Source organism: Crinia signifera, chromosome 6 (assembly GCF_055691185.1).
Source record: "Crinia signifera chromosome 6, ASM5569118v1, whole genome shotgun sequence".
Lineage (NCBI taxonomy): Eukaryota > Metazoa > Chordata > Amphibia > Anura > Myobatrachidae > Crinia > Crinia signifera.
Window position 1 is genome coordinate 167,730,987 of NC_139222.1, and position 24,760 is coordinate 167,755,746.

Below are 24,760 nucleotides of genomic sequence, written 5' to 3' on the forward strand. Positions count from 1 at the left end.
TTTAAACTTTGTGCATAATTAACGTTATCTAGTTGCTTATCTAACCATTTAACTAAATGTGCACGCAAAATATAAACTGTGGCATAATTTCAAATGTAGGGCCCAATCACATTTATAAAATATATAAATAAATGTAAAAAATAAATAAAAAATAGTCTTTGCAATTAATTGCAGCCAACACGATCAACAGAATACATAAATATGTGCTAAACAAAACACACAAAAGCATATGCAGGACAGAGACAAAGGACAGTATTCAATGAGAAAAATTCTCCGTGCATGGCGAGAGATTTTTTCTCTCACCATGCACTCGCCCTGTTCCGGAGGGCTCGCTGCCACTCCTGCTCCCACTATTCAATGTGGTTAAGACTCGCCGCTACTCGCGGCGAGTCTTTACCCCTGCAGCGGACGAGCGTCCGCGGCAGGGAGCTGGCAGGGAGCCCGGGGCAGCCAGGGAGATTAAAGTCTCCCTGGCTGCCCCAGAACATATGTGGAGGGGAGGAGGGCTCCCCGGGACCCAGGCAGCACAAGCTGCCCCCCCCCTATAGCCAGCGGGGGACCCAGTATTCACTGCACCCAATCGTGCATATGTAATGATCGGGTGCAGTGAATATATGAATATCTAATGAGCGGCTCGAGAGCTCCGGCCCCCTGCTGGCTGCTCTGTGTAAAAAAAATAAAACAATAAAAATAAAAAAAATATTTTTTTTTTAATTAAATATATATTCATGTGCTTTATAAGCACATGAATAAAAATAACATGCCCCTTCACAGAAAAAAAACCCTGATTTTTTGACACCAAAATTAAAAAAAAAAAAAACTTTTAGTTTAAAAGTTCCCATTCCAGTTCTCCATGAAAAGATGGAAAATTGCTACACGGAGAGAGACGGCGAAAATCACTTAAAAAGACGGCGAAAATATCACATTGAATAGGGTGGTTCACTTTTGGAGAGCAAAATGCTCCTTCCAACGCGAAAAAAGCACAAACTCGCCATAAAACACGGCGAATTTTTCTCATTGAATACTAAAGTAATGGGATATTAAACTAGTACCTGGAGTTGCAGCAAAGCGTATGGGGCAGGAGGAATTCCAGGAGCATGGAAGATGAGACGCAGGGCATTGGTGATGATAAAGGCGGCCTGCAAGAGTTTAACAGTCAAATAATTACATTAAAAAGGTACAGATTTTGAGGTACTGCTCAAAATGGGCAAAAATTACTATGTAAATGCACTAAATTGCTAGTAAATATATACATTAAAATATTAACCATTTCTCTTTTGTCCACTTTTATTGTAGTCAAAACCAAACTGAAAATGAATATCAAAAGCTAAAACTCAAAATAAAAGCAGTACATATAAATGAATGGATATAATATGATAATTTAACTTACAATAATAACAGGAACAGCCTGTATCAGTATCACCGACTGTACAGTGAATCGCTCATTATCCAGAGCGGTCACTGGACGAGAGAGGGCCTGGTCCAGCCAGCTCCTGGATAAAAGAGAGATGAAGTTAGAGGCATAGATGGAGTATGTGTGCAGGGTTACAATTGTATTCATTTCCAATGTTTGCGTGTTCATGACACAGAATAAGATGGGACCAAACATCCAATCCCATATTAGAGCCAGATGGGATGAAAAAAATAAGTGAAGGGGAAATAGCATTAAACACTCCTGAGGAAAAGAGATATGGCAGAATTTCAATTTCACCTCTTTCTGCTTCTTTACTTATATTATTATTAATAATGTTGTTTACATGTCACATATTGCTATTGTCATACATGACAAATTTGACTTTCTAAAATTTGGATGTCTATGCTTTAATAAAGACCATTTTATTAATTAAAAGAAAAAATAAATCATCTCTTGCATTCACTCAGTACATGCAGCCATTTAGTGCAATGAACCAAAATGGAAGTTCTATTAAAGATAGGATGTTGCCCATAGCAACCAATCAGATTCTATCTATTATCTTCTAGTAGGTGAAAAATAAGTAGAATCTGATTGGATGGGCAACATCCTATCTTTAATGAAACTCCCATTTTGGTACATTTACTCCCTAATGCCTTGACAAGTCGCTTTATTATGTATACAGGATGGTGCGAATCTCATCGCATATACTAGAGATGGGAGCAGTTAGCGCTGACACCCCCTGACCAGTGACTCAGGCAGAAGCCTGGTATCTGCTCACCAACACATACCACCAATAGGCATTGGGGGAAATTTACTAAGATGTGTATTCTACTTCACATGATGATCTTGCTATGGGCAACCAATCAGAATCAACTTCTTTATTTAGCACCCTCTAGAACAGGCATGTCCAAACTGTGGCCCTCCAGTTGTGAAACTACACATCCCAGCATGCCTTATGTCATAGTTTTAGCATTCACTAATAGCAAAACTGTGGCAAGGCATGAGGAATGCTTAAGGGCGGTAGTTTGGACATGCATGCTCTAGAAGTCAGTAGACAGGATCTGATTGGTTGCCCATAGCAACATCACATGTGAAATAGAATACACATCAGTAAATTTCCCCCATTGTCTTTATACTTTGCCCTCTTTTATCAGATGATTTGGACAGGGCTCGCACAGTTTTCTAACATCATGGGTCTATTCTCCACCACAGATCTCATAGCAGAAGTCCTCTGCCCTTTTCACACAGGAATCTATCCCTCTGCCCTCACAGACCTAATACAGACATTCGGTAGGAAAGTAGAGGCTAAAGTGTATTCTTTGGGCCTGATTCAGGTCTGCAACAAAAACAAAAAAGCAAGCAATTGGGCAAATCCATGCTGCTCTGCAGGTGGGGCAGTGGTAACATGTGCAGAGAGTTAGAATGAGGTGGGGTATCTAAATACAGTGTACAAATAAAGCTGTGTAACATCTGCGGGCTGAAGCAGACAGTATTTATCCTGCAAAGAACAAAATAAATGTGTTTGCTCACATTGTATGGCAACATGCTTTGTTCCAGACACAAATTGCTTTTTGCTTTACTGAATCTGGCCCAATATCTGGACTTTATTTTCCTTCTATTATAAACCACACAATTAGGACATCCTATTTTAAAATAACCACACCAATATGGTGCCTATATTCCTAATACATTGGGCCAGATGTATCAAGCTTCAAAAAGTGATAAAATGGAGAGTGGTAAACAGCCAGCCAATCAGCTCTGGGTGCCGGACGGGGTCCCGGCAGTCGGGATCCCGACTGTTAAAACACCGACAGACGGGTTCCCGGCGGCCACCGGCTATTCTCCCTCGTAGGAGGCCACGACCCCCATGAGGGAGAATAGAATAGGTGGCGAGCAAAGCAAGCCACCGTGCCCGCAGCATGGCGAGTGCAGCGAGCACGCAAGGGGCTTTGTTGCGCTCACCATGCTGTCTGAGTCCAGCCAGTTGGGATCCCGACGTCGGGCTAATGACTGTCGGGATCCAGACTGTCGGAACCCTATACCACACCCATCAGCTACTACCTGCCATGTTACAGGCTGGGTTTGAAAAATGACAGGTAGGAGCTGATTGGCTGCTTGTTTATCACTCATCAATTTATCACTTTTTGAAGCTTGATACATCTGGCCCATTGTGAGAATATTACCTTGCTAAATAAACGGTTTTCTATGCCTAAAAGCTTTTTGGACACTATTAATATGTTTATTTTCCAGCGGTTATCAAACTTGTACAGAACATACTAGGTGGACAATAATCTATTAAACAATTGAATGCATTTTTGGTACGTTTTCAATCAAATGACCTGATCTTAGTAACTATTCTTTGAAATTATACTGAAAATATATAAACATTTCTGTTTTAAATACAACTACGACTTAAATGCTCTATAATGCATGTGCTCGGCCAATACAGATGGTGTAATCGTTGGTATTATTGCTTCATGTGTCCAATTCCCACTATGTTCCTAACTGTATATTCTCCCAGTGCTTGCGTGGGTTTCCTCCCACAGTCCAAAATATACTGGTAGGTAATTGGCTCATTACTCAAATTAACCTTTGTGTGTGTGTGTGTGTGTGTGTGTGTGTGTGTGTGTGTGTGTGTGTGTGTGTGTGTGTGTGTGTGTGTGTGTGTGTGTGTGTGTGTGTAACTATTCTTTGAAATTATACTGAAAATATATAAACATTTCTGTTTTAAATACAACTACGACTTAAATGCTCTATAATGCATGTGCTCGGCCAATACAGATGGTGTAATCGTTGGTATTATTGCTTCATGTGTCCAATTCCCACTATGTTCCTAACTGTATATTCTCCCAGTGCTTGCGTGGGTTTCCTCCCACAGTCCAAAATATACTGGTAGGTAATTGGCTCATTACTCAAATTAACCTTTGTGTGTGTGTGTGTGTGTGTGTGTGTGTGTGTGTGTGTGTGTGTGTGTGTGTGTGTGTGTGTGTGTACGTACATGGGTAGACTAGATGGGCCAAGTTGTTCTTCTCTGACTTTAAATTCTATGTTTCTATGTGTAAAATAACATTGTTAACTGTATCACTGAATTGTTGAATATTTCTAAATACAATTTGTTTCTTTGGATTTTAGTGCCCTGATGAAAAGATTACTGCATTTCTCTCTGTGGGCCTTATTCAGATCTGAGTTCAGTACAAATTTGTTCGCAAAATGGGTAAAACCGTGTGCACTGCAGGTGGAGCAGATGTAACCTGTGCATAGACAGTTACATTTGGGTGGGGTGTGCTGAAACTGAAATCTAAATTGCAGTGTAAAAATAATGCAGCCAGTATTTACCCTGCTCAGAAACAAAATAACTCACACAAATCTAACTCTCTCTGCACAGGTTACATCTGCTCCTTCTGCAGTGCACATTGTTTTGCCCATTTTCCGAACAAATTTGTACTGAGCTCAGATCTGAATAAGGCCCTGTGTGTGGAGAATGAGTGAATCAGTGTGCTTTGATATGGACTCCAGCAAACAGTGTCATATTTATTAATTATGATAATTGTTATAAGACTAAAGGCTTCCATACATCTACAGATCGATTGTCAGATTGGGCTGGTTGGAACAAAAACCTGGAAATGGATGAATGACAGTTTTTGGCAGTTTTCCAGCATTTCAAAGCAAATGGTCAACAGTCGTTTGTTCTCATCCATTACCAGGATTTTGTTCCAACCAGCCCAATCTGACAATCGATCTGTAGATGTATGGCCACCTTGAGAAAGGAGAGTTGTTCTACCTTTGTCCACTTCTCCTTAGCCAGGTAACCCAGCAGGACCACTCCACAGTAATCATTCTCAGAACTTACCTATACCCATGAATATTGCCTATAATGGTTTACTACAAGGTTTAATGGTTATTTAAATTAGGTCTTGTGTATCTTATACAAACAAAAAAGTTTATCATAATACACTAACGATACATAGGAAGCCCCCACAAGAGTTCTACTTTCTTCTCTTTGTATTTCAGTGAACACATATTAAGCGTTGAAAATGGCTGCCCTAAATGGGTGTAGCAAGCAGCTGTTCCGATGAGCTCTGTGAATTAGGAGGACTAGGACTGTCTGGAGCTGTATGAACAAAGCACTAGCTTGTTCGCAACAAACAGATACATAACTTAAGACAATAGTTGTTTTAGCCTTATTGTATGTAGTTACGGAGTTAAAAATGGTTTGGAATATCATTAATCCATTTTTTTGTTGTTTTCCATTTTACAGAGCATTACATAAAGTCAAGTGTGTCAGCCTTTTATAAAAATAAATAAATAAAGCATGTATCCATTTAAAAATGCCGGCTCCTCAGTTATCTTGCATTTATCTTTTGAACCACAGTCCCCTCATTCCACCTAGAGAACCACACACATATTCACCTCACATTGTCCATCACAGGGGTTTTTAGGACACGAAACAGATGATGCTGCTGAGGTTCTTGTGGTGCTCTCTTGCCATCAGCACGAGGGGATGGTGGTGGAGAGAAGGGAGGAAAGAGGTCTCCTGGTTCCAAAACTATGTGTTCATCATCCTTCGATTGAAAGAAGAACATTAATTAATAAACTATAAACAATGAGGTCTAATTTAATGTGCATGCCTCTCAAATCCTTTACCCAGCGCTATAGTGGGACTTAAATAATAGGTTATGGCAGGTTGGCACTGCTACACACTTTCTTAGGTTGACCTAGCTACAGCTGGGGAGCCAATGGGATGTCTGGGCAGAGGCAGCTACACTAACAAAGTGTATTGGTACTTATGTAGTATCTGGGCGTCCGATTTAGAAATCGGATCGGATTGCATTGCATGCGACCAAATCGTATGCGATGCGATGGTCAAGATTTTTCCATAGGATTCAATGTTAAAATGGTCTGAGTCCATTTTAACATAGAATTCAATGGGAAAAAGGGGTCCTTTTCCTTTCCCCACTATCCAAGTGGGCATGGAGTTGGATATAAACCTGTGGCGAGCGTAGCGAGCCACCGAGCCCGAAGCGTGGCGAGCGTAGCGAGCCCCGCGAGGGGACACAGAATACTTTTTAAGAAATATGCGGCCGCTCGCCACGCTTCGGGCTCGGTGGCTCGCTGCGCTCGCCACGCTATATAAAATCAACTCTATGCCCACTTGGATAGTGGGGAAATGAACAGGACCTTCTTAACATTGAATCCTATGCAAAATCGCATCGAATCGCATCGCATCTGATTGTATGCCTTAAGGTAAGGCATACAATCACAAAATCGGACGCCCAGATACTACATAAGTACCAGAATATTTTTCTTCTAATGGAACAAAACCTTTTTTCTTCTAATCTAAACTCGTGTCATAGAAGCCTTTCTAGCAGTAAAAAGGGTGTTTGACAGTTCCTTATATTGGCCCCTGATATATTTGTACATGTTGAGCATGTCCCCCCTTAAACGTCTCTTCTCCAGTGTAAATAGTCCCAAATTGCTCAATCTCTCCACGTAGCTTCTTTAAATTTTTTCTAATTCAATGATGTCCTTTTTATAGTGTGGGGCCCAGAATTGTACTCCATATTCAAGGTGAGGTCTAGCCAATGATTTGTACAGTGGCTTGATTACTTTTGAGTCCCTAGTTTCCATGCCTCATTTAATACATGCTAGAATTCTGTTGGCTTTTGTTGCTATGTGACATTGAGCACTACAACCCAGTTTGTTATCTATTTGGACTCCTAGATCCTATTTAAGTACTGAATTACCCAATGCCTCCCCGCTTAGGTTATAACTAGCACACTGGTTATGCCTCCCAAAGTTCATAACCTTGCCTTTATCTACATTGAACCTCATCTTCCACTTTTTTGCCCACTCATCTAGATTGTCAAGATCATTTTGAAGCGCGGCGACATCCACTGTTGCTTTAATAACTCTGCTCAATTTTGTGTTGTCTGCAAAGATGGATACATTGCTGAGTAACCCCATCCCAATATCGTTAATAAAAATGTTAAATAAAATGGGCCCTGGAACCAAACCCTGTGGCACTCCTCTTAGTACTGGTATCGTATTTGATACGGCACTGTTCACAACCACTCTCTGGTCTCTATTACACAGCCAGTTCCCTACCCATCTACAAATATTTGCCCCTAATCCCAGGTCCTCCATTTTATTTATCAACCTCTTGTGTGGTACTGTATCAAAAGCTTTAGCAATGTCTAGGAAGATCACATCTACAGCGTTTCCATTATCAAGGTTATTGCTAACCTCCTCATAGAACCCTAGTAAATTAGTTTGGCATGAACGATTTTTCACGAACCCATGCTGGTTACTACTGAGTAAACTAGGAAGGCCTAAGTATTCCTGGATACCATCCCTTAAAAATCCTTCGAATATTTTGCCCACTATTGATGTTAAGCTCACCGGTCTGGAATTACCTGGGTCATCCCTTTTTCCTTTTCTTTTGGTACCTTACCTGATGATAGTGAATAATCAAAAATGTGATATAGAGGGGTCGCTAATTCCTCCCTTAATTACGTTAGTACCCTAGGATGGATCCCATCTGGCCCTGGTGACTTGTTTGTTTTGCTTTTGCTGAGCCTCTATATTATTTCCTCATTTGTGAAATCAATAATGAGATCTGGCTTGTACGTCCCATTTGTGGCACATGTGCGTTCCACAGTCTGCTCTCCCCTAGTAAACACTGATGAGAAGAACCCATTTAACAGTTCTGCTTTTCCCTTATCTTCCCTAAAACTTTTACCATTGATATCTTTAATTATTTGCTTACTATTTATGTACTTGCCCTGCCATGCTCATCTGGCTGTGCCCCCAGCATGTCCGTAAACTACCTCAACAGAGGCCCCACAGTTCAAAATGAAAAGCAAAATAAAAACAAAAAATGTAAATAGGCATAACAACAGTAGGCAAAAAAAGTTTGAGAGGTAAATTAATGTTTATTCGGTACTTCTGTAGTTTCACGGCGCCGGCGCGCGCACACTCTGGCTCAGAAACTTGGCAGACTGCCAGAGGCTCTAAATAACCGTGCGCATGCCGCTCTAGCTCAGACAGAGTGTGCTCGCGCCGCTCTAGCTGTACTGACAGCTACGTAAACAGCGTGGCGGCCGGGCAGCAGCAGCAGCGCGCTGCACAGGCGCTGGCAGGTCACTGTGGTACTTGTAGTTCCACAGTGAAATAGGCAGCGCCTGGGCACCGCTGACAACAACGGGGGCAAGTGGACACACCCCGGGCACAACGCTGACGTGCCGGGGCTTGTAAAGTACACACCCCGGCACACCGCTGTGTCCCCCATGTACACGCTAAATTCAATGGCTTGCAGTCTAGATCTAGGCGCTAATGCGCCTGGATTCACACTCCCTGCAAGCCGCTAAGAAGGAGGGGGGCGCCTTGGGTGTAGGGGTACATCTAAATTTAGACGCAAAAGCATCTAAATTTAGCTGGGTTTAGGGGTACACTATTAAAACCCGTCCACAGTGGCACTAGTCGACGCAACAGCTGTCGACCGTGTAAATCCCACTATCCACGCCCACCCTAAGCGTGGCGAGCGCAGCGAGCCCCGCGAGGGGCGGCGGTACGCGTCCAACGACCTTTTCATACCCCCACTATCCACGTCGGCGCGGAGTTGAGAATAGATTAGTGTGGCGAGCGCAGCGAGCCACCGAGCCCGAAGCGTGGCGAGCGCAGCGAGCCCCGTGAGGGGACGCTGACACCTGTGAAGCCCGCGAGGGGACGCGGATACCTTCACAGCTATCCGCGTCCCCTCGCGGGCTTCACAGGTGTCAGCGTCCGCTCGCCACGCTTCGGGCTCGGTGGCTCACTGCGCTCGCCACACTAATCTATTCTCAACTCCACGCCGACGTGGATAGTGGGGGTATGAAAAGGTCGTAGGACGCGTACCGCTGCCACGCTTCGGGTGGGCGTGGGATTTACACGGTCGACAGCTGTTGCGTCGACTAGTGTCACTGTGGACGGGTTTTAATAGTGTACCCCTAAACCCAGCTAAATTTAGATGCTTTTGCGTCTAAATTTAGATGTACCCCTACACCCAACTAAATCCAGACGCTTTAGCGTCTAAATTTAGATGCCCCACCACCTTTGCGGCTCCCAGGGAGCCTAGATTCAGACGTCTAAATCCAGACTTCCCCGCATCTTAGCGGCCAGCAGGGTGCCGCCTGGATTCAGAGGCTTTTGTGCCTAAATCCAGGCGCCCCCCTCCTTCTTAGCGGCTTGCAAGGCGCCTGGATTCAGAGGGTTTTGCGCCTAAATCCAGGCGCCCCCCTCCTTCTTAGCGGCTTGCAGGGAGTGTGAATCCAGGCGCATTAGCGCCTAGATCTAGACTGCAAGCCATTGAATTTAACGTGTACATGGGGGACACAGCGGTGTGCCGGGGTGTGTACTTTACAAGCCCCGGCACGTCAGCGTTGTGCCTGGGGTGTGTCCACTTGCCCCCGTTGTTGTCAGCGGTGCCCAGGGGCTGCCTATTTCACTGTGGAACTACAAGTACCACAGTGACCTGCCAGCGCGCTGCTGCTGCTGCCCGGCCGCCACGCTGTTTACGTAGCTGTCAGTACAGCTAGAGCGGCGCGAGCACACTCTGTCTGAGCTAGAGCGGCACGCGCACGGTTAATCAGAGCCTCTGGCAGTCTGCCAAGTTTCTGAGCCAGAGTGTGCGCGCGGCGGCGCCGTGAAACTACAGAAGTACCGTTTATTCTAGCCTGCATCTTCCAAACCCATGCAGTTCCTGTTCCCTGCCTGGGATGTCACTCTCTCCTGATATGCAGACTACACCTTTGCTAAAAGCACCACAGCAGATAATAAAGAGGAATTGCAAGGGTTTTCAAAGACGGAGGTGCTAGAGTGAACACTAGTAAATTCTTTATAGTACAGTGAAAGTAACAAACACAAAATGGAATTGGTTATAGCCTAGAGAGAGAGCATCAGGAGAATGTGTATAACATTTATCTAAAACAGAACAGGTCCTCTTGAAGGAACACGATTACCGGCTTACCTTCATGCCTCGAAGAGATGCAAAGGATTCTTGTCCAGGCCTCAAAGCAATGACATCCCCATCTACCAGCAGACTAACTGGAAGATTCACTATTCGGCCATCTCTATAAACCCAGTGAAGGGACCATGATGTGGCAGAGGGCATGTACAAGTCAGGATACAGGTTGTCACTCCATACTATCTCCTGCTCGCTATTCAGAGAATCTGAAAAGATGTAGCAAAAGGGAAATTCTTGGGACCGGAAGCATTTTGGATAACAGATTATTCCATATTTCTCGTATTTTTATATTTCGATTAGATGTTTTGAGGTATCTTTACAATCACAGTAAAAGGCCTCCATACACTACGGTGATTTGGCAAAATATCACCTGATTCTGGCGACTCTTAACAAGAAATCATGCCAAATCGCATGTGTTTGATATCTGCTCTGATCCGATGCATGGTCCCGTGTGCATCAGGTTGTAGGTCAGATGTGCTGGAAATAAGGTAAATCGTATGTGCAGCCATCTCAGCGCAACACATGTGCTTTTTAGCAACCGCAATGTATTGCATCTGATGTCCTCTTAACTCTCCTTTCACATGCGATAAATTGCTTGTAAAAAAATGGCACATCATGTGCCAAGTCTGATGCTAGCCCTCCCAGGGAGCTTAAGGTAAATCAGGTCCGACTCGCCCTTACCCCTTTGCGCGCTAAGAGAATTTGTCAAAATAGTTGTGAAAATTGCCAACCAAACATTTTTATTCATCTTCATGACCTGTAATGTTTACCTTTTATGGGAAATTTAATTTTTTTTTTTACACAACTTTTTGGCAGGTATTCAATGCCGGTACGAGCGGCCGGCGAGGGGGTTAAACTGCGAGGATCACAGAAAACCAGTGATCCTCGCAGTTTAACCCCCACGCCGGCCGCTCGCACTATGCAACGTTCCGGGGGAATCCTCGCCGTCACAGAACGGCGAGGATTCCCCTAAACTGTGAGTGCAGCAAACTCGCTGTAATTAACCTCGATTCTCTCAGCTTTTGGAGGCACATACGCCAATTCTCCCTCGCTCAAAAAATGGAGCGAGGGGGAATTTGCGTATGAGGGGGGTCAGTTGAATACTGACAGGGTGAGCGGTGACTGCGAGCAAAAAGTCCTGCTCGCAGTCACCGCTCGCCCACGGCATTGAATATATGCCTTTTTATTTGAATTTATATTTATAACAAGTGAGGGTGATGCTGGCATTCTTAGCAGATACTCTGAACATTGCTCACAGAGATTTTGGCATTTAAAGGGTTAAGACAAGATGGACTAATGTATGGGGGCCTTTAGAAAGATACATTTTTAAACTTGATCTTCCGTAATCTGATTCAACCAAAACTCTGCTGCATGACACAAATGAATTGGTTTGCCTCATCAGAACGGAACCCACCGAACATACACAAACCTTCGGATAGCCCAATTCTACTAATGAAATATTGGAATAGGTCACTCTGAAGTTAAAGGTTCAATAACTCTGAACGATAATTTACTAGAGATGTGCGGGCTCGGATTTCCCAGATCCGAGCCCGCACGAACGTCATCAATCCGAGCGGCGCTCTGAGCTGACTCGGATCCGGGCGCACGGACAAAACGTCATTGCCCGGCGCTGGATTCTCGGGAGATCCGGAACTCTATATAAAGAGCAAGCATCCTGCGCCATTTTTCACTCGTGATTTGAACTGATTAGGAGTAGGATAGTCTGTGTGCGGAGTTTAGTTAGTTAGGTTAGGCAATTATTCAATAAAGACCATGAATTGCCTCCAGACATTATAACGGGACCTGTGATTGTGGAGTACAACGGGGATGAATTGATAATCTGTGAGGATGAGGAAGTACACACTGAAGGGGGCGAGGAATTAGAGGACGAGGAGGACAACGAGTGACGATGACATCTTGTCGCTGTAGACCCAGTTTATACAGGGAGATATTATGAATTCTTTTTTTGTGTGGTGGCCCAAACAAACCAATCATTTCAGCCACATTTTTGTAGGCCCTGTCGCAGAAATGTTTGGGTTGTTTAAGTGTGCTTGTCCTATTTTCGACACATAAGGGTGGGTGGGAGGGCCCAAGGACAATTCCATCTTGCATCACCATTCATTAATCTTACTGCTGAGAGTCATTCATATGTGGGACTTGTCTTTTTAACGCATACAACTGTTTGCGTTCTTGACAGTGATAAGTGGACCTGTCTTTAAATGCAAACAACTGTTTGCATTCCACTAATGAGTAATTGAATGCCGCATTAATCGCCCACTGCTCCTTGACTGGTCGCCGCCTGTGCTCAGATAGGGTGTTACAGGCATCTCCGTTACGCCATTCTGCAGTGTCGCTAATGTAGGCACTGTACCTTAATCACAGATAACTGATACATGATGGTGTCACAGACACTGTAATGCAGATGGTATTCCCTATATTATTCCAGGAGTCCGCCGCTGCCGCTCTCACCCTGCATTATTCCGGGAGTCCGCCACTGCGGCTCTCACCCTGCATTATTCCGGGAGTCCGCCACTGCCGCTCTCACCCTGCATTATTCCGGGAGTCCGCCACTGCCGCTCTCACCCTGCATTATTCCGGGAGTCCATCACTGCCGCTCTCACCCTGCATTATTCCGGGGAAGTCCGCAACTGCCGCTCTCACCCTGCATCATACAACCAGATGCCGTCGGAAGATGGCCTAAGTGACAGGAGCGTTTTTTTGCCACTGCCTGCAGAATGCTGCAAAATTGCCCACTGCTTTTCGGCTGGTGGTAAACAGCACGATCAAGCCAGATAGTGGTCTTATTAGATATTAAACTTATAAAAACAGATACACAGCACACTCGCAGACCAACTCAGTGCTGCACCAATCGCCTACTGATCCTCGGCTGGTGGTAAACACGATCAAGCCATATAGGGGTCTTTTTGGGGCCTAGTTTTTCAAACTGCCACCCTGTCTGCCGCTGCAGGGCCACTCCTAGATGAGCCACGTGTTTGTGCCGCACACTTGTGTGGCTTAGCATAATTATACAGCTACCTCGGTGCAACCTTTTGCCCTAAAAACAACAATGTGAGGTGTTCAGAATAGACTGGAAATGAGTGGAAATGAATGTTATTGAGGTTAATAATAGCGTAAGACCCAAAGCGTTTAGGGGGTGTTCTGGCAAAACCCATTAGAACCCAAAACCTGAAGGTAATCAGAACTCAAAATGCGAAAAGTGGCCGATGCACATCCCTATAATTTACCATTAATCTGTGTAATGATTCTTTGCAGTCTCCCTTCCACCTCTCTTTCCTTGAGCAGCTCCTGTCGTCTCGTCAAGAACAAGTCGAGCAAAAGCAGCAGCAAAAGGGCACAGGCATTACCCACCTCTGAGCCCTGGCTACAAGAGAACAATCAGCCATGAACAAGAGCAAAACAAATATATAAACAAATAGGTCACTGACATAGAAAGGAGGACCTAACTTCCTTAACATTAAATAACATTACTTAATAATATTGATGTTTTGCCTACTTTAGTTTACATAGCAAAACAACATTATATCTGTTGTTGCCCATACATGGTGCAACAGGGTGGTTCGTTGTGTGCACCCAGCGCACAGCATATAAAGTAGGTCCTGTCCATACTTTAACTAGATTGCATCGCATCTAGTTCAAAATGCATGGTGCTTTAGCCCATCGCATGAGTTTTGACTCTAGTTCAAAATGCACAGTGTATGGGCAGCATGTCACTATTTAAAAACGGACAAGGTGGCATTTTATATAATGGGGTCCATACATCAGGGAAGAATTAGGGCAATATTCGTATTCTTGCGAGGTCAGGATTGGTGAAATCCAAAATCTTGAAAATTAGCTGACTTAGACTAAAAAGATATCAGGATCGGCAAGGAGGGGATTTTTAACATGCTGGATTTTCCCTGAAGGATTGCCATGATCGATATCTGCAGAGGAGTATAAAATACTCAAAAACACACACAAACAATAATTCAGAACACTTTACAATACACAGGAAAATGGAAGATGGGTGGGGACAGAACTTTTGATGAACTAACATTTTCTTCTGCAAATGTTACGTAATAAATCTAGATATAAAGCTAGCGGTCATGTGCAAAAGATGGTCTGACCTACTGTGCATTGCAGAGAAGAAGAAGAAAAAAAAAAAGATACCATATGCTTATGTTAGGCTAAGGGAGAAGATGATAATAGATAAGTGATACATTATTAATTGATAATATCAGGATTATGAGACATAGGGCGGTATTCAATGAGGCTGATTTGCCAGGTTTTTATGGAGATTTTGTGCTGTAAGGCGAATTTTTGACTAAAACGGTGAATCACCCTATTCAATGACCAGATGGCAAATACATTTCAAGGTTTTTTTCGCCATGATTCACCGAGTAGCAATCGCTATCTTTTTATGGTGAAGTGGAATGTGAACTTTTAAAATAAAGTGTTTTGTTTTTTACATTTGGTGTCAAAAAATCAGGAATTTTATTCTGAGGAGGGGCATGCTATTTTTATTCATGTGCTGTAAGCACATGAATATATATTTAATTTAAAAAATATATATATATATATTTTTTTTTTTTTTACACAGACCAGCCAGCAGGGGGCCGGAGCCGAGCCGCTCATTAGATATTCATATATTCACTTCACCCGATCATTACATATGCATGATCGGGTGTAGTGAATATACCCGGTCCCCTGCTGGCAACCCCGGGGGGCAGCCTGTGCTGCCTGGGACCCGGGGAGCCCACCTCCACATTTATATGGCTGCTATGGTATGGCTGTGCTTTAGTAAGATGCACTTTGAGCATATCTATATACACCTTCTAAATGTGGGCATTCTCTAGTTCTTTCAGTGACACACTGAACAGTTATGTAACATTATACATGACAGAACAGCTGCTTTGCATAGTGGAATGAAAAGTGCAAACATAAGTGGAACTACAGATATGAAGCATGCTGAGCTAACCTTCCATCTGGCTGGCTGCCATAACAACACAGAAGTAGCAGTGTTGCAATCAACATCAGTGCAGCCCCGGGCCAATGGAAACAGGAGCTGCGGTTACTATGATAGAGGAAGCTTCGTCTCCAGTCCTGATAAGAGGAAAACTACATTTAGCAACATCGTCTTATGGTTAGGGGTGTCATTTAACACAACCATTCACTACCAAAGTAAAAGAAGATACTGGTTATAAAAAATAAGACAAAAACTACATACATACGCAATCGGAGTTCAGTACACAGTACGATAAAACAAAGAACAGCCATGGCACACAGTAAGCGAGCACTGAGACATAGTTGTCCAATACAACCTCACCTTCCATAAAACTGCCCTGTTGTGCTTGTGCGAGTTCAGTGCAGACGACAGTTGTTCCTGCAACCGTGACAGAGCTTGGCGAGTGGAGAGTCCCAGACACAGCCGGACACCATCCTGAGAGGAACCACATCATTTTATACTGATGCCACCAGGCAGGATAATTAACAAAATGCTACTGGTAATCACATCTGCTCAACAAGTCTGAACATCTACAGTACCTGGATCTTCTCGTTTGGCTCCATAGCACAAAACCCTTCAGGGGACTCATGTACAGGCTTTCTTACACCTCCTAAAAATAAGGAATTGTGATGTATACAATTAAATAGCAGGATCCCAGCTACTTGCAAGGGTTCTGTTACATATCATATGACAGCTCATCAATTTCTTTTCTTTTTGAGGGGGATCTCAAACTAGACCGCATAACACTGAATTTGAGTGCACAACAACGGTGTTTTAAAAAGAAAAGCTGATTTATGGCCTGATTGTGAGGTGGATAGGATTCCAATATTCATGCAGGGAATCATGATTTTCCTCTGCCCATAAGTCAGAGTGTAAATCAGCCCCAGGTATCCTGATTTCACCCATGCAGAACACATATAGAACATTTGAAACATAAAAACATACAAAGAGTCCAACAATGCTTTTTATGGGAGTGTCAGTGAAAGTGTTTGCGTGCAGAGATACACAGCCATTCACATAGGAGGCCATACTCCGATGTAGAAACCACATCTGCCATAGCCCTAGAGCTAGTCTCCAAGGTGCATCAAAAGTCACCCCAGATGGTAATGTAGCATCTATAGATAATGCAAGTGGGCGTTTTAGTCCTTTCACTTTTGGACACTTATATATACACATCAATGATGAATTTTGTAGTCTCATTAGAATAAGGTCGCAGATGCTAGTCCAGCAACAGATATAAGGAGAGAATCCGCATCAGCCCATCATAATTAAATTAACTGCAGTAACATTTTGATAAAGATGATTGGACATTTTGTGGGCCAGACTTGAACAGATACTAGGCAATTTGGTCAAAAACAGCAGAATTAACAAACACATTGTGTGCTCTAATTACAACACTGACCTTCATAAAGAACGGCCTGAAATAGAGGTGCGCGCAAATCCTGTTGCAATTCTGTATCCAGCAGTACTGCTAAAATATGGTAATGAAACAGCAGCTGGGAATTGTACAAGGATGCCCATGGGATCATCTCTAATCTGCAGCTTGCATGCAAAAGCTGCACCACTGGATGCACATCTGAAGTGCCAGCAATCATCTGAACTACCATATGGTTGCTCCGAAAGGCTGCCAGAAGCAAGCTATCGGCCATGTAATAGCCACTGGGCCAAAATAATTAAAAACAATGATATTAAAAGGTAAAACCTTGTATTTGCCATGAAAGAAATTACAGCTTTATATCTCGCAGCAAAGTACTGAAAAAGGCATAAATCTGCAATTACATTTAGGTGAAACATATTTAATAAAAGGACTAAGAAGACGTCATCAAACTAGGGTACATAAAACAATGCTTCATAATTTCTATAGCCAGCACATCACTGCATCCACCATTGCTTCTTACATTCACTCCATGGTTCCAAGACAAATTCTGTTTATTCTCCCACTGCGTCTGTGCTGTTCCTCAGTCACCCCCAACACATTTCGGCACTCACGAACTTCACTATCTTCAGCTTCCAGTCTTCTCCAGTGTCAGATATTTGTGCCCTATAAGGTGAGGCTAATTAAGAGAAGCAGCAGATGTAAAGTCTGGAATTTGTGTAGTGTTAAATGTATATACACCTTTAGGTTTCAGGTGCAAATTGAACAAACAAAATAATTAATCAATAGATATGAAACCGCTGTCTAAGGTGTGTGTAGGGGGGGTATCAATTACACCCATTCACTGAACATCCGGGGTATTCAGTTAGAGACCGTTTTTCTTGTCTGGTAAATTAACTACCTTTGGACATTTGCACACAGAATCAGTGGTGCAAGTAGAATTTTTTTCTTGGTGGTACTGACAGCCTCCACCAAAAATATGGCGTGGTTATGTGTCATGAGGGGGCGTGGTCACACAAAGCTAGAGGAGTGACTAAATGACAATAGTAGCATGGAATCAGAAGACAGGGAATGAAAAACAGGGAATGTCAGGGGGTGGGTTGGCTCTTGCTTGGGGGAGAGCCAGGCAGATTGTACTTACAATTGTGGAGCCTGCTCTTCATGCTGTCGGCGCCGCTGCTGCCTGTCAGTGTGACAGTCTAAATCAGCAGTAGCCGGTAGCTGCATACAGCACCAATCATAACGCTGGGTGGGCGGGCTGCGGATGCATTATATTTAGACTTAAAATAAAACTAGAATTGACAGTGGCTCAGGGGGTAAGTGGTACTGTGTACCTGCAACATATTTCTTACAGGTACTCCGTACCACGCCGTACCCCCTTACTTGCAACACTGCACAGAATCCAGAATCAGTTTACAGACGTATGGGTGAATTAGTTTGCAGCACCAAAAGACAGGCAATTTAGCTGGGATTTCTTTTCAGGACTGCTCAGACCCGGGAATAAAATAAAAATCGGTAGCCTGCGTCTGCCTTCGGGGATGAATAAGTCTGCTGTAAATTTACAGCAGATAGGGGCATATTTTTTTTAAAAACCCCGCAGCACAGGGTTTTTACCACAGCCAAGGAGAATTGTGCTATTCAATTGCAAGAGAAAAAATGAGACAAAGTGATTCTAGTGTAATCACAGCCAAAAAATCATCAGGACTCTCTAGAACCATTGCAGTACCATGGTAAGTATGTGTGAGTGTATGATACCTCAATGTATGCCCAGAAGCAGCAAGGAGAGTTATCTCTCCCTGCAGTCACCTCACTTCCCGGCAAACCCATCCACAGTCAGTGGAAAAATGGAGGGGAGATGACCGGGTGCTGCAAAGACTTGATTTTTTTCCTGTGGATTTTCTAGGTTAAAAAAAAACTCATTCTTATTTCTTTTTGGTTCTTGTTTAGTTTCACGGCGGCAGCATGGCTGCCCGCTAATTCCGGGTTCGGAGCTCGGCAAACTTTCTAAAATAAAGTCCATGCCAACGTGAATAGTTCAGACCCCTACTATCCACGTTGGCATGGAGTTGATTTTAGACAGTGTGGCGAGTCACCGAGCCCGTAACGTGGGCGAGCCCCGCAAGGGGACACAGACACTGCGACTGAGACGCTGCCGCCATGAAACTCAACAAGTACCTTCTTTTTAATTGAATACGGAAAATATCAGGAGTGCGCATGCCTGCTGTAGCCAAACTTGGGGGTGAAGTCCTAAAGTTTTTTTACTGGCATAGTAGAAAAAAGCAACAATAAAATAAAAATATAAAAATATATATGCCTCCGGCAGGAGACACATTGGGTGCTCTGTATACGGATTCCCTATTTTTGTTACGTAGCCTAGAGGATCCTGCTAGGCATACAAACTCAGAAAAGCAATTTTCCCAATTTTGGATATTAGCTTTGATGGAACCTCTATGTATGTAGTATAACAATAAAAAGTTATATGTATACGATTGCAATCTACCGCTAAAACTATTACACCCCTGTGGAAGTCCTAAGAATGAAATGCGTACGGTTTATATTTTATACTTTGTTTTGAATAAGAACAATGGATAAGACATGTATAATTGCTAAATTAATTTCGGTGGAAGACATACAAAAATTACATACATCGTCATATACAGCTGGTAAAATAAGTGTTCGACACATCAACATTTTTCTCAATAAATATATTTGCAATGGGGCCTTGTAATGAAATTTTCACCAAATAACAGCAATGACCCATGCAATCCACGCATGTAAAGAAATCAAACCATGGATATCCAATAAATGTATGTTATGTGATGTGATGTTCTATATAATAATGCGAGATGACACAAGGCAAAATATTGTACACATTAGGAAAGGTAGGCATGGAAAACCAAGAAATTAGCTGAAATCTATCAGTAATTAGAAAGCAATCCTGCCTTGACAGTGCCACACAAGAAACAAGTCATGAAGAGTAAATCAAAGAGCTTTCTCAAGACATTCACTCCCTTATTGTTGCAAAACATACTGAAGACATTGGATGGAAGGATTTCTAAACTTCAGTGTGTTCCCGTGAACACTGGTCAGACTAGATGGGCCAAGTAGTTCTGATCTGCCATCAAATTCTATGTTTCTATTGGGAGCAAAATCTGGAAGTAGACAGAACATAATTTCACCACAAACCATCCATGGCCAGGTGCTCCTCACAAGCTGTCTGACAGAGGAGCAGAAAGAATTATCAGAAGAAGTGTTCTCCCAGAGCCAAGGACCACTTGTGTAGAGATTCAGAACAATAAGCAGGTACAATGGTTTCAAATAAAACAATAAGTAATCCACTCCACCACCATGGCTTGTATGCATGGTAACCACACAAACCTCCATTACGCAAGACAATGATCACAAACATTTAGCCAAGGACACGGTCATTTTGTTTTAAGGGAAAAACAAATAAATAAAGCTGCTAGAATGGCCCAGCTAATCACCTGACTTGAAGCCAATTTAAAATCTATTAAAAAAGGACTAAAGATCAGAGTTCATAGAAGAGGCCCATTGAACCTTTAAGATTTGAAGACTGATGTATGGAAGAGTTTGTGTGGAAGACAATTCCAAAAATCACACTTTGCAATGCATGCTAATAGTTTCTCATTACAGGAGGCATCTTGAAGCCGTCATTACCAACAAAGACTTTTGTACGAAGTATGACAAATTTTGTAAGCATGTTCAATACATTTCCTGTGTCAGTTCACTTTATTACATTAATGACATCTATGGTTTGAAGTCTTCTTCCCATAACAAGCATTCATAAATTTACTACAGAGTCGGTTAGTGGATAGCAAACATAATAGTAAGGTGCAGTGTCTATTTTCTCATAGCATTTTCTTAGATCATCAAATGTTCATAATATGGGTTCCAAAACATTTTTTTTTGTTCATTTAAGATAAGTGTAGTTATGGTAATTAGTTTAATAGGGCCAACACAAAAGAAAGGAGTGTGAAGTGAAAATATAGACAGACCACGGAGGCAATATAATAAGCCTGCGGGAAGGAGGAAGTGACGCACGTTGTTTTCTGCTATTTTTTTTTTCTCCTGTGTTCTCATTTCTTTGCACAAAGACCTGCTTCTCACAGGCTATCATATTCCCCCTATGTATGCAAAAAGGTAGAAAGGTTAATAAGAAAAAGGAGAGAAGATTACTAAGGGCCTTATTCTAGTTCACTCTGACAAAATCCTTCTTAGATGGACAAAACCATGTGTACTGCAGGGGGACAGATGTTACTCGTGCAGAGAGAATTAGATTTGGGTGGGGTTTTACTTCAAAGTGAGATCTATATTGCAGTATTTACCCTGCACAGAAACAAAATCTAATTCTCTCTTCACATTTTACATCTGCCCCCCCCCCCCCCCTGCAGTGCACATGGTTTTGTCCTTAAATGATATTATTAATAGAATGTTCATTCTAGCACTCGCCGTCTTTGATAACCCATGCAGTTCCTCTTTCCAAAATACGGTCGGAATCCCGGCTTTCAAAATCCCGGCTTTCAAAATCCCGACCGCCGAAATCCTGACAAGGGGAGGACGTGGATCGCCCCCCCCCCCCCCCCTTGCGGGCTCGCTGCGCTCTCCCTCTATGGGTGTCGCGGACACCCACAGAGAAAGAAAGTGTAGGGATTTTGGCAGTTGGGATTCCGGCGTCAGGATTTTGAACGCCGGGATTCTGACTGCATCCCCCTCTTTCCTGCCTGGGTTGTCGCTGACTTCTGTAGTGCTTCTAGAACAGTGTGGTCTGTACATCACCTCCATTACGAAGGAACAATATATTGGAGATAAACAAGTCAGAGCTGCACTGATTATCTTTTCAGCATACCCGTTGCTTCTTCAGTTACGCAATGCATGAGCAGGTAACTAACTGGCTCTTATCCACCCTTTCAATTTTTTTTTACCAGAACGGATACAGTAGGAAGCTGACTAGTGGTCCCAGGAAGGTCAGATTTGTCAGTGTCTTGTAACATCACATGTGTTGGCTGCATGAAATGGGAAGAAAAGGGAAGTTCTGGCAATACAGAAAGCGAGTCAAGTAGTGCTAAACATGGGTTTCCGCAGGACTTCTTTTCAAGGAGCGCTGGACAGGTTCAAAGAGCCATTATTCCTTTAACCATCTTCTTATGTTCTAGGCAATTTAATTCTGAATTTCTGTCTCTTTCCTTCTTTATATTATCGGTCTTCTATTTAATTGCCAAAACGGGACCTTTATGAAATCCCTGAAAGTATATTTTACATGTCGGTGACACTCGTTTCTCCTCCTCAATGGACTGTTATTGGGACTTGGATTTTGGACTTTTAGTTTTTAGGGCAACACAAGTGTGTTGAAATTTAAAGTAACTTATTACACTATGATTTGTTTACCCTTAAGACTTTTTAAAATTAAGGTAATGCTTAGATGAACAGTAACCTCCAGTGGTGGGTTTCCCCAATAAGCAAGAGGTGCATGCCTAGGGGTGCCAGTTGCTAGGGAGCTGCACTTACTGGCCAATGGTGATTCATTTGAATTTTGCTACTGACTAGAGGGGAGGAAAGTAATTAGCAGTTACATGTAGTCTTGGAGGTAAATTGGTGTGTCAAGGCAAAGGTAACAGTGACATCATTGGGGCAATCACTAATGTTGTGCCTAGGGGCAGACTGACACCTAAATTCATCCCTGCCTTTATTTTGCTATTGTAGTTGAAGACTTAAAGTACTTCTAAGAGGTTGTTGTATAAAAGGTCTATATTGTGTAAATCGACATGGTCAACATAAGCAAAGGTCGACATGAGCTTTTTTGTTTTAAAAAATTTTTTAAGCACATGGACCCTAAATGAGTGTACTGCCTCGCTCTGCAACTGCTGCACTCTGCATACCTTAACGTTCCCAATTCAGGTATATGTGGATACTAACATATGAAAACATTTAAAAAAAAAAATCATGTCAAACATAGGTTGTGTTGATAAATTCAACCACACGCATGTCAATTATACTTTGTTGAGACTGGATACCCTTCTAAGACAGTGCTCAACAGTTTTCTCTAAAATCTAGGAGTCAAATCTATGATAGTGTAGGAGCAAGACCTCCACCACCACCCTACAATAAACAAAAATGCCCACTCTCTCCGTACACCACATTACTGTGCAGCTTCCCCTGCATTACCCCATAAATCCAACCACCGAGGCAAACCAACCCAAGCCATCCCCTGGTCAAACAATCCCCATGGCGACCTGGCCCCCAGGGTTTGGCAAGCCTCTTCTAAGATATTATAGAGCTGCATATCGGTGGTATCACTGTATACTTGTATTTTACTCCTATTTGAAATTTTCTACTATAGAAAATAGCAAAACGACTTGGCTTAACAATTACTACAGACAGGAAAAAAAGGTATAGGCGAAGACACTGCATTTATCTTCTACCAATTGTAAGGCCTGCCTAAAGTATTGTAAAAAAAAAAAAAAAAAAAATTCAGCAAGATTCAAATTATCCATCATGCTCAAGGAACTACAGGTAACCGCTTCTCGCTCATGCTCAATGTCCGTCACAATGGGGTCAATTATATTCAGTGCAGTAATAGCAGCTCTGGGAAGGAGCTGGAAGAATGCCAGTTCTTGTGACTTGAGCCAGGTGTTTAGTCACAAGAACTGGCACTCTCCCCTTTCACACCGCACCGCACCTTAAAATCGGGATAGAAGGTGAAAACACCTTCTATCCCGGGTCAACCAACCTGGCAATTTGACCCAGTATATAAGAAGGGTTAAATCCAGGTTGCCCTGTGTATAATGGGCGACCCGGGTTTAATGTAAAAGAGTCCGCACCTGGCATCTCAAGTCTTACCCGGCAATGCGATGTGAAAGCAGTTTTAAGGGGTGCCGATATTTCTGATAGTCGGAAATATCGGCACATACCTATTCAATGTGAACGTTTTCAATCGCATTTTCCTGCACGCGCATTCAACTTTGTTAGAAGTTGAATCTGCAATGCTGCTAAATTGTTTCGTCTGTCAACAAAATACATGCAGATCGGTGAGACTGAATAGGTCATACCCCCCTATAACGCCTGCCGTAATTATGTTTGCACCTCCCTAAGGGCCTTATTCTAGTTCACTCTTTCTGCCAAAATCCTTCTTGGTGGACAAAACCATGTGCACTGCAGGGGGGCAGATGTAATGTGTGCAGAGAGAATAAGATTTGGGTGGGGTTTTACTTCAAAGTGAGATCTATATTGCAGTCAGATAAAGCTAGGGATGGCCATCGGCACATCCCCCATCAATAGCTTCTAGAGCAGGAACCATCGATGGCTATAAAGCATTCTACCTCACACCATCGATGGTTCCTGCCATCGCTTAGCCGCGCATATGCAGAGCAACGGGATGGGTCGCTGCGGGCAGCCTGACCGGCCGGGATCCGTGCGCGTGCGCAGAAGAAACTTTAGCCATCAATCCATTTTACGTTTCTTTTGCCCACAGCGACGCCGCTGGACGCAATGACGCTGCGCATGCGCCCTCAACTTTTACCATCGGAAGCCATCCATCGATGGCATATAACTTTTCGACCATCAACTATCGATGCCCAAAACATCGAGCACTAGGTCCCAACCATCGATGTTTTGGGAACAGATAAAGCAGTCAGTATTTTCCCTGCACAGAAACAAAATAACTCACCCAAATCTAATTCTCTCTGCAATTTTACATTTGCCCCCCTGCAGTGCACATGGTTTTGTCCATCTAAGAAGGATTTTGTCAGAAAGAGTGAACTAGAATAAGGCCCTAAAAGCGGAAAACAGCATTGCAGCAAATGTTTAATCGGATATCTGCTCGTACCTCAGATAGTATGCAAGCAGAAACACTCTGGTCGGACATAACATAATCATATATTTCGGACATATTGTTTCCATTTAAACATCACAATATTACGACCGCAGACGACCCCAGGTAACCAAATATAA

General features: G+C 43.0%; 1 protein-coding gene across 8 annotated transcripts in view; it reads right to left on the reverse strand.

Annotated features, from left to right (window-relative positions):
• Nucleotides 1-24,760, reverse strand: part of TMEM94 (transmembrane protein 94) — a 45,385-nt gene that overhangs the window by 20,472 nt on the left and 153 nt on the right. For 3 of the 8 annotated variants that reach the window (XM_083148021.1, XM_083148014.1, XM_083148015.1), the window contains exons 2-10: nt 17,316-17,471; nt 15,957-16,027; nt 15,739-15,852; nt 15,391-15,515; nt 13,661-13,797; nt 10,419-10,621; nt 5,825-5,976; nt 1,391-1,493; nt 1,053-1,139 (exon numbers count right to left, since the gene is read on the reverse strand). In XM_083148021.1, coding sequence (XP_083004147.1) covers nt 1,053-1,139; nt 1,391-1,493; nt 5,825-5,976; nt 10,419-10,621; nt 13,661-13,797; nt 15,391-15,515; nt 15,739-15,852; nt 15,957-15,980 — 945 coding nt within the window. In that variant the 5' untranslated portion in view covers nt 15,981-16,027; nt 17,316-17,471. Of the gene's footprint in view, nt 1-1,052; nt 1,140-1,390; nt 1,494-5,824; nt 5,977-10,418; nt 10,622-13,660; nt 13,798-15,390; nt 15,516-15,738; nt 15,853-15,956; nt 16,028-17,315; nt 17,472-20,808; nt 20,833-20,854; nt 21,125-24,760 lie in introns of those variants that run through there. The other 5 variants (XM_083148020.1, XM_083148018.1, XM_083148017.1 and 2 more) reach the window with 4 other exon arrangements.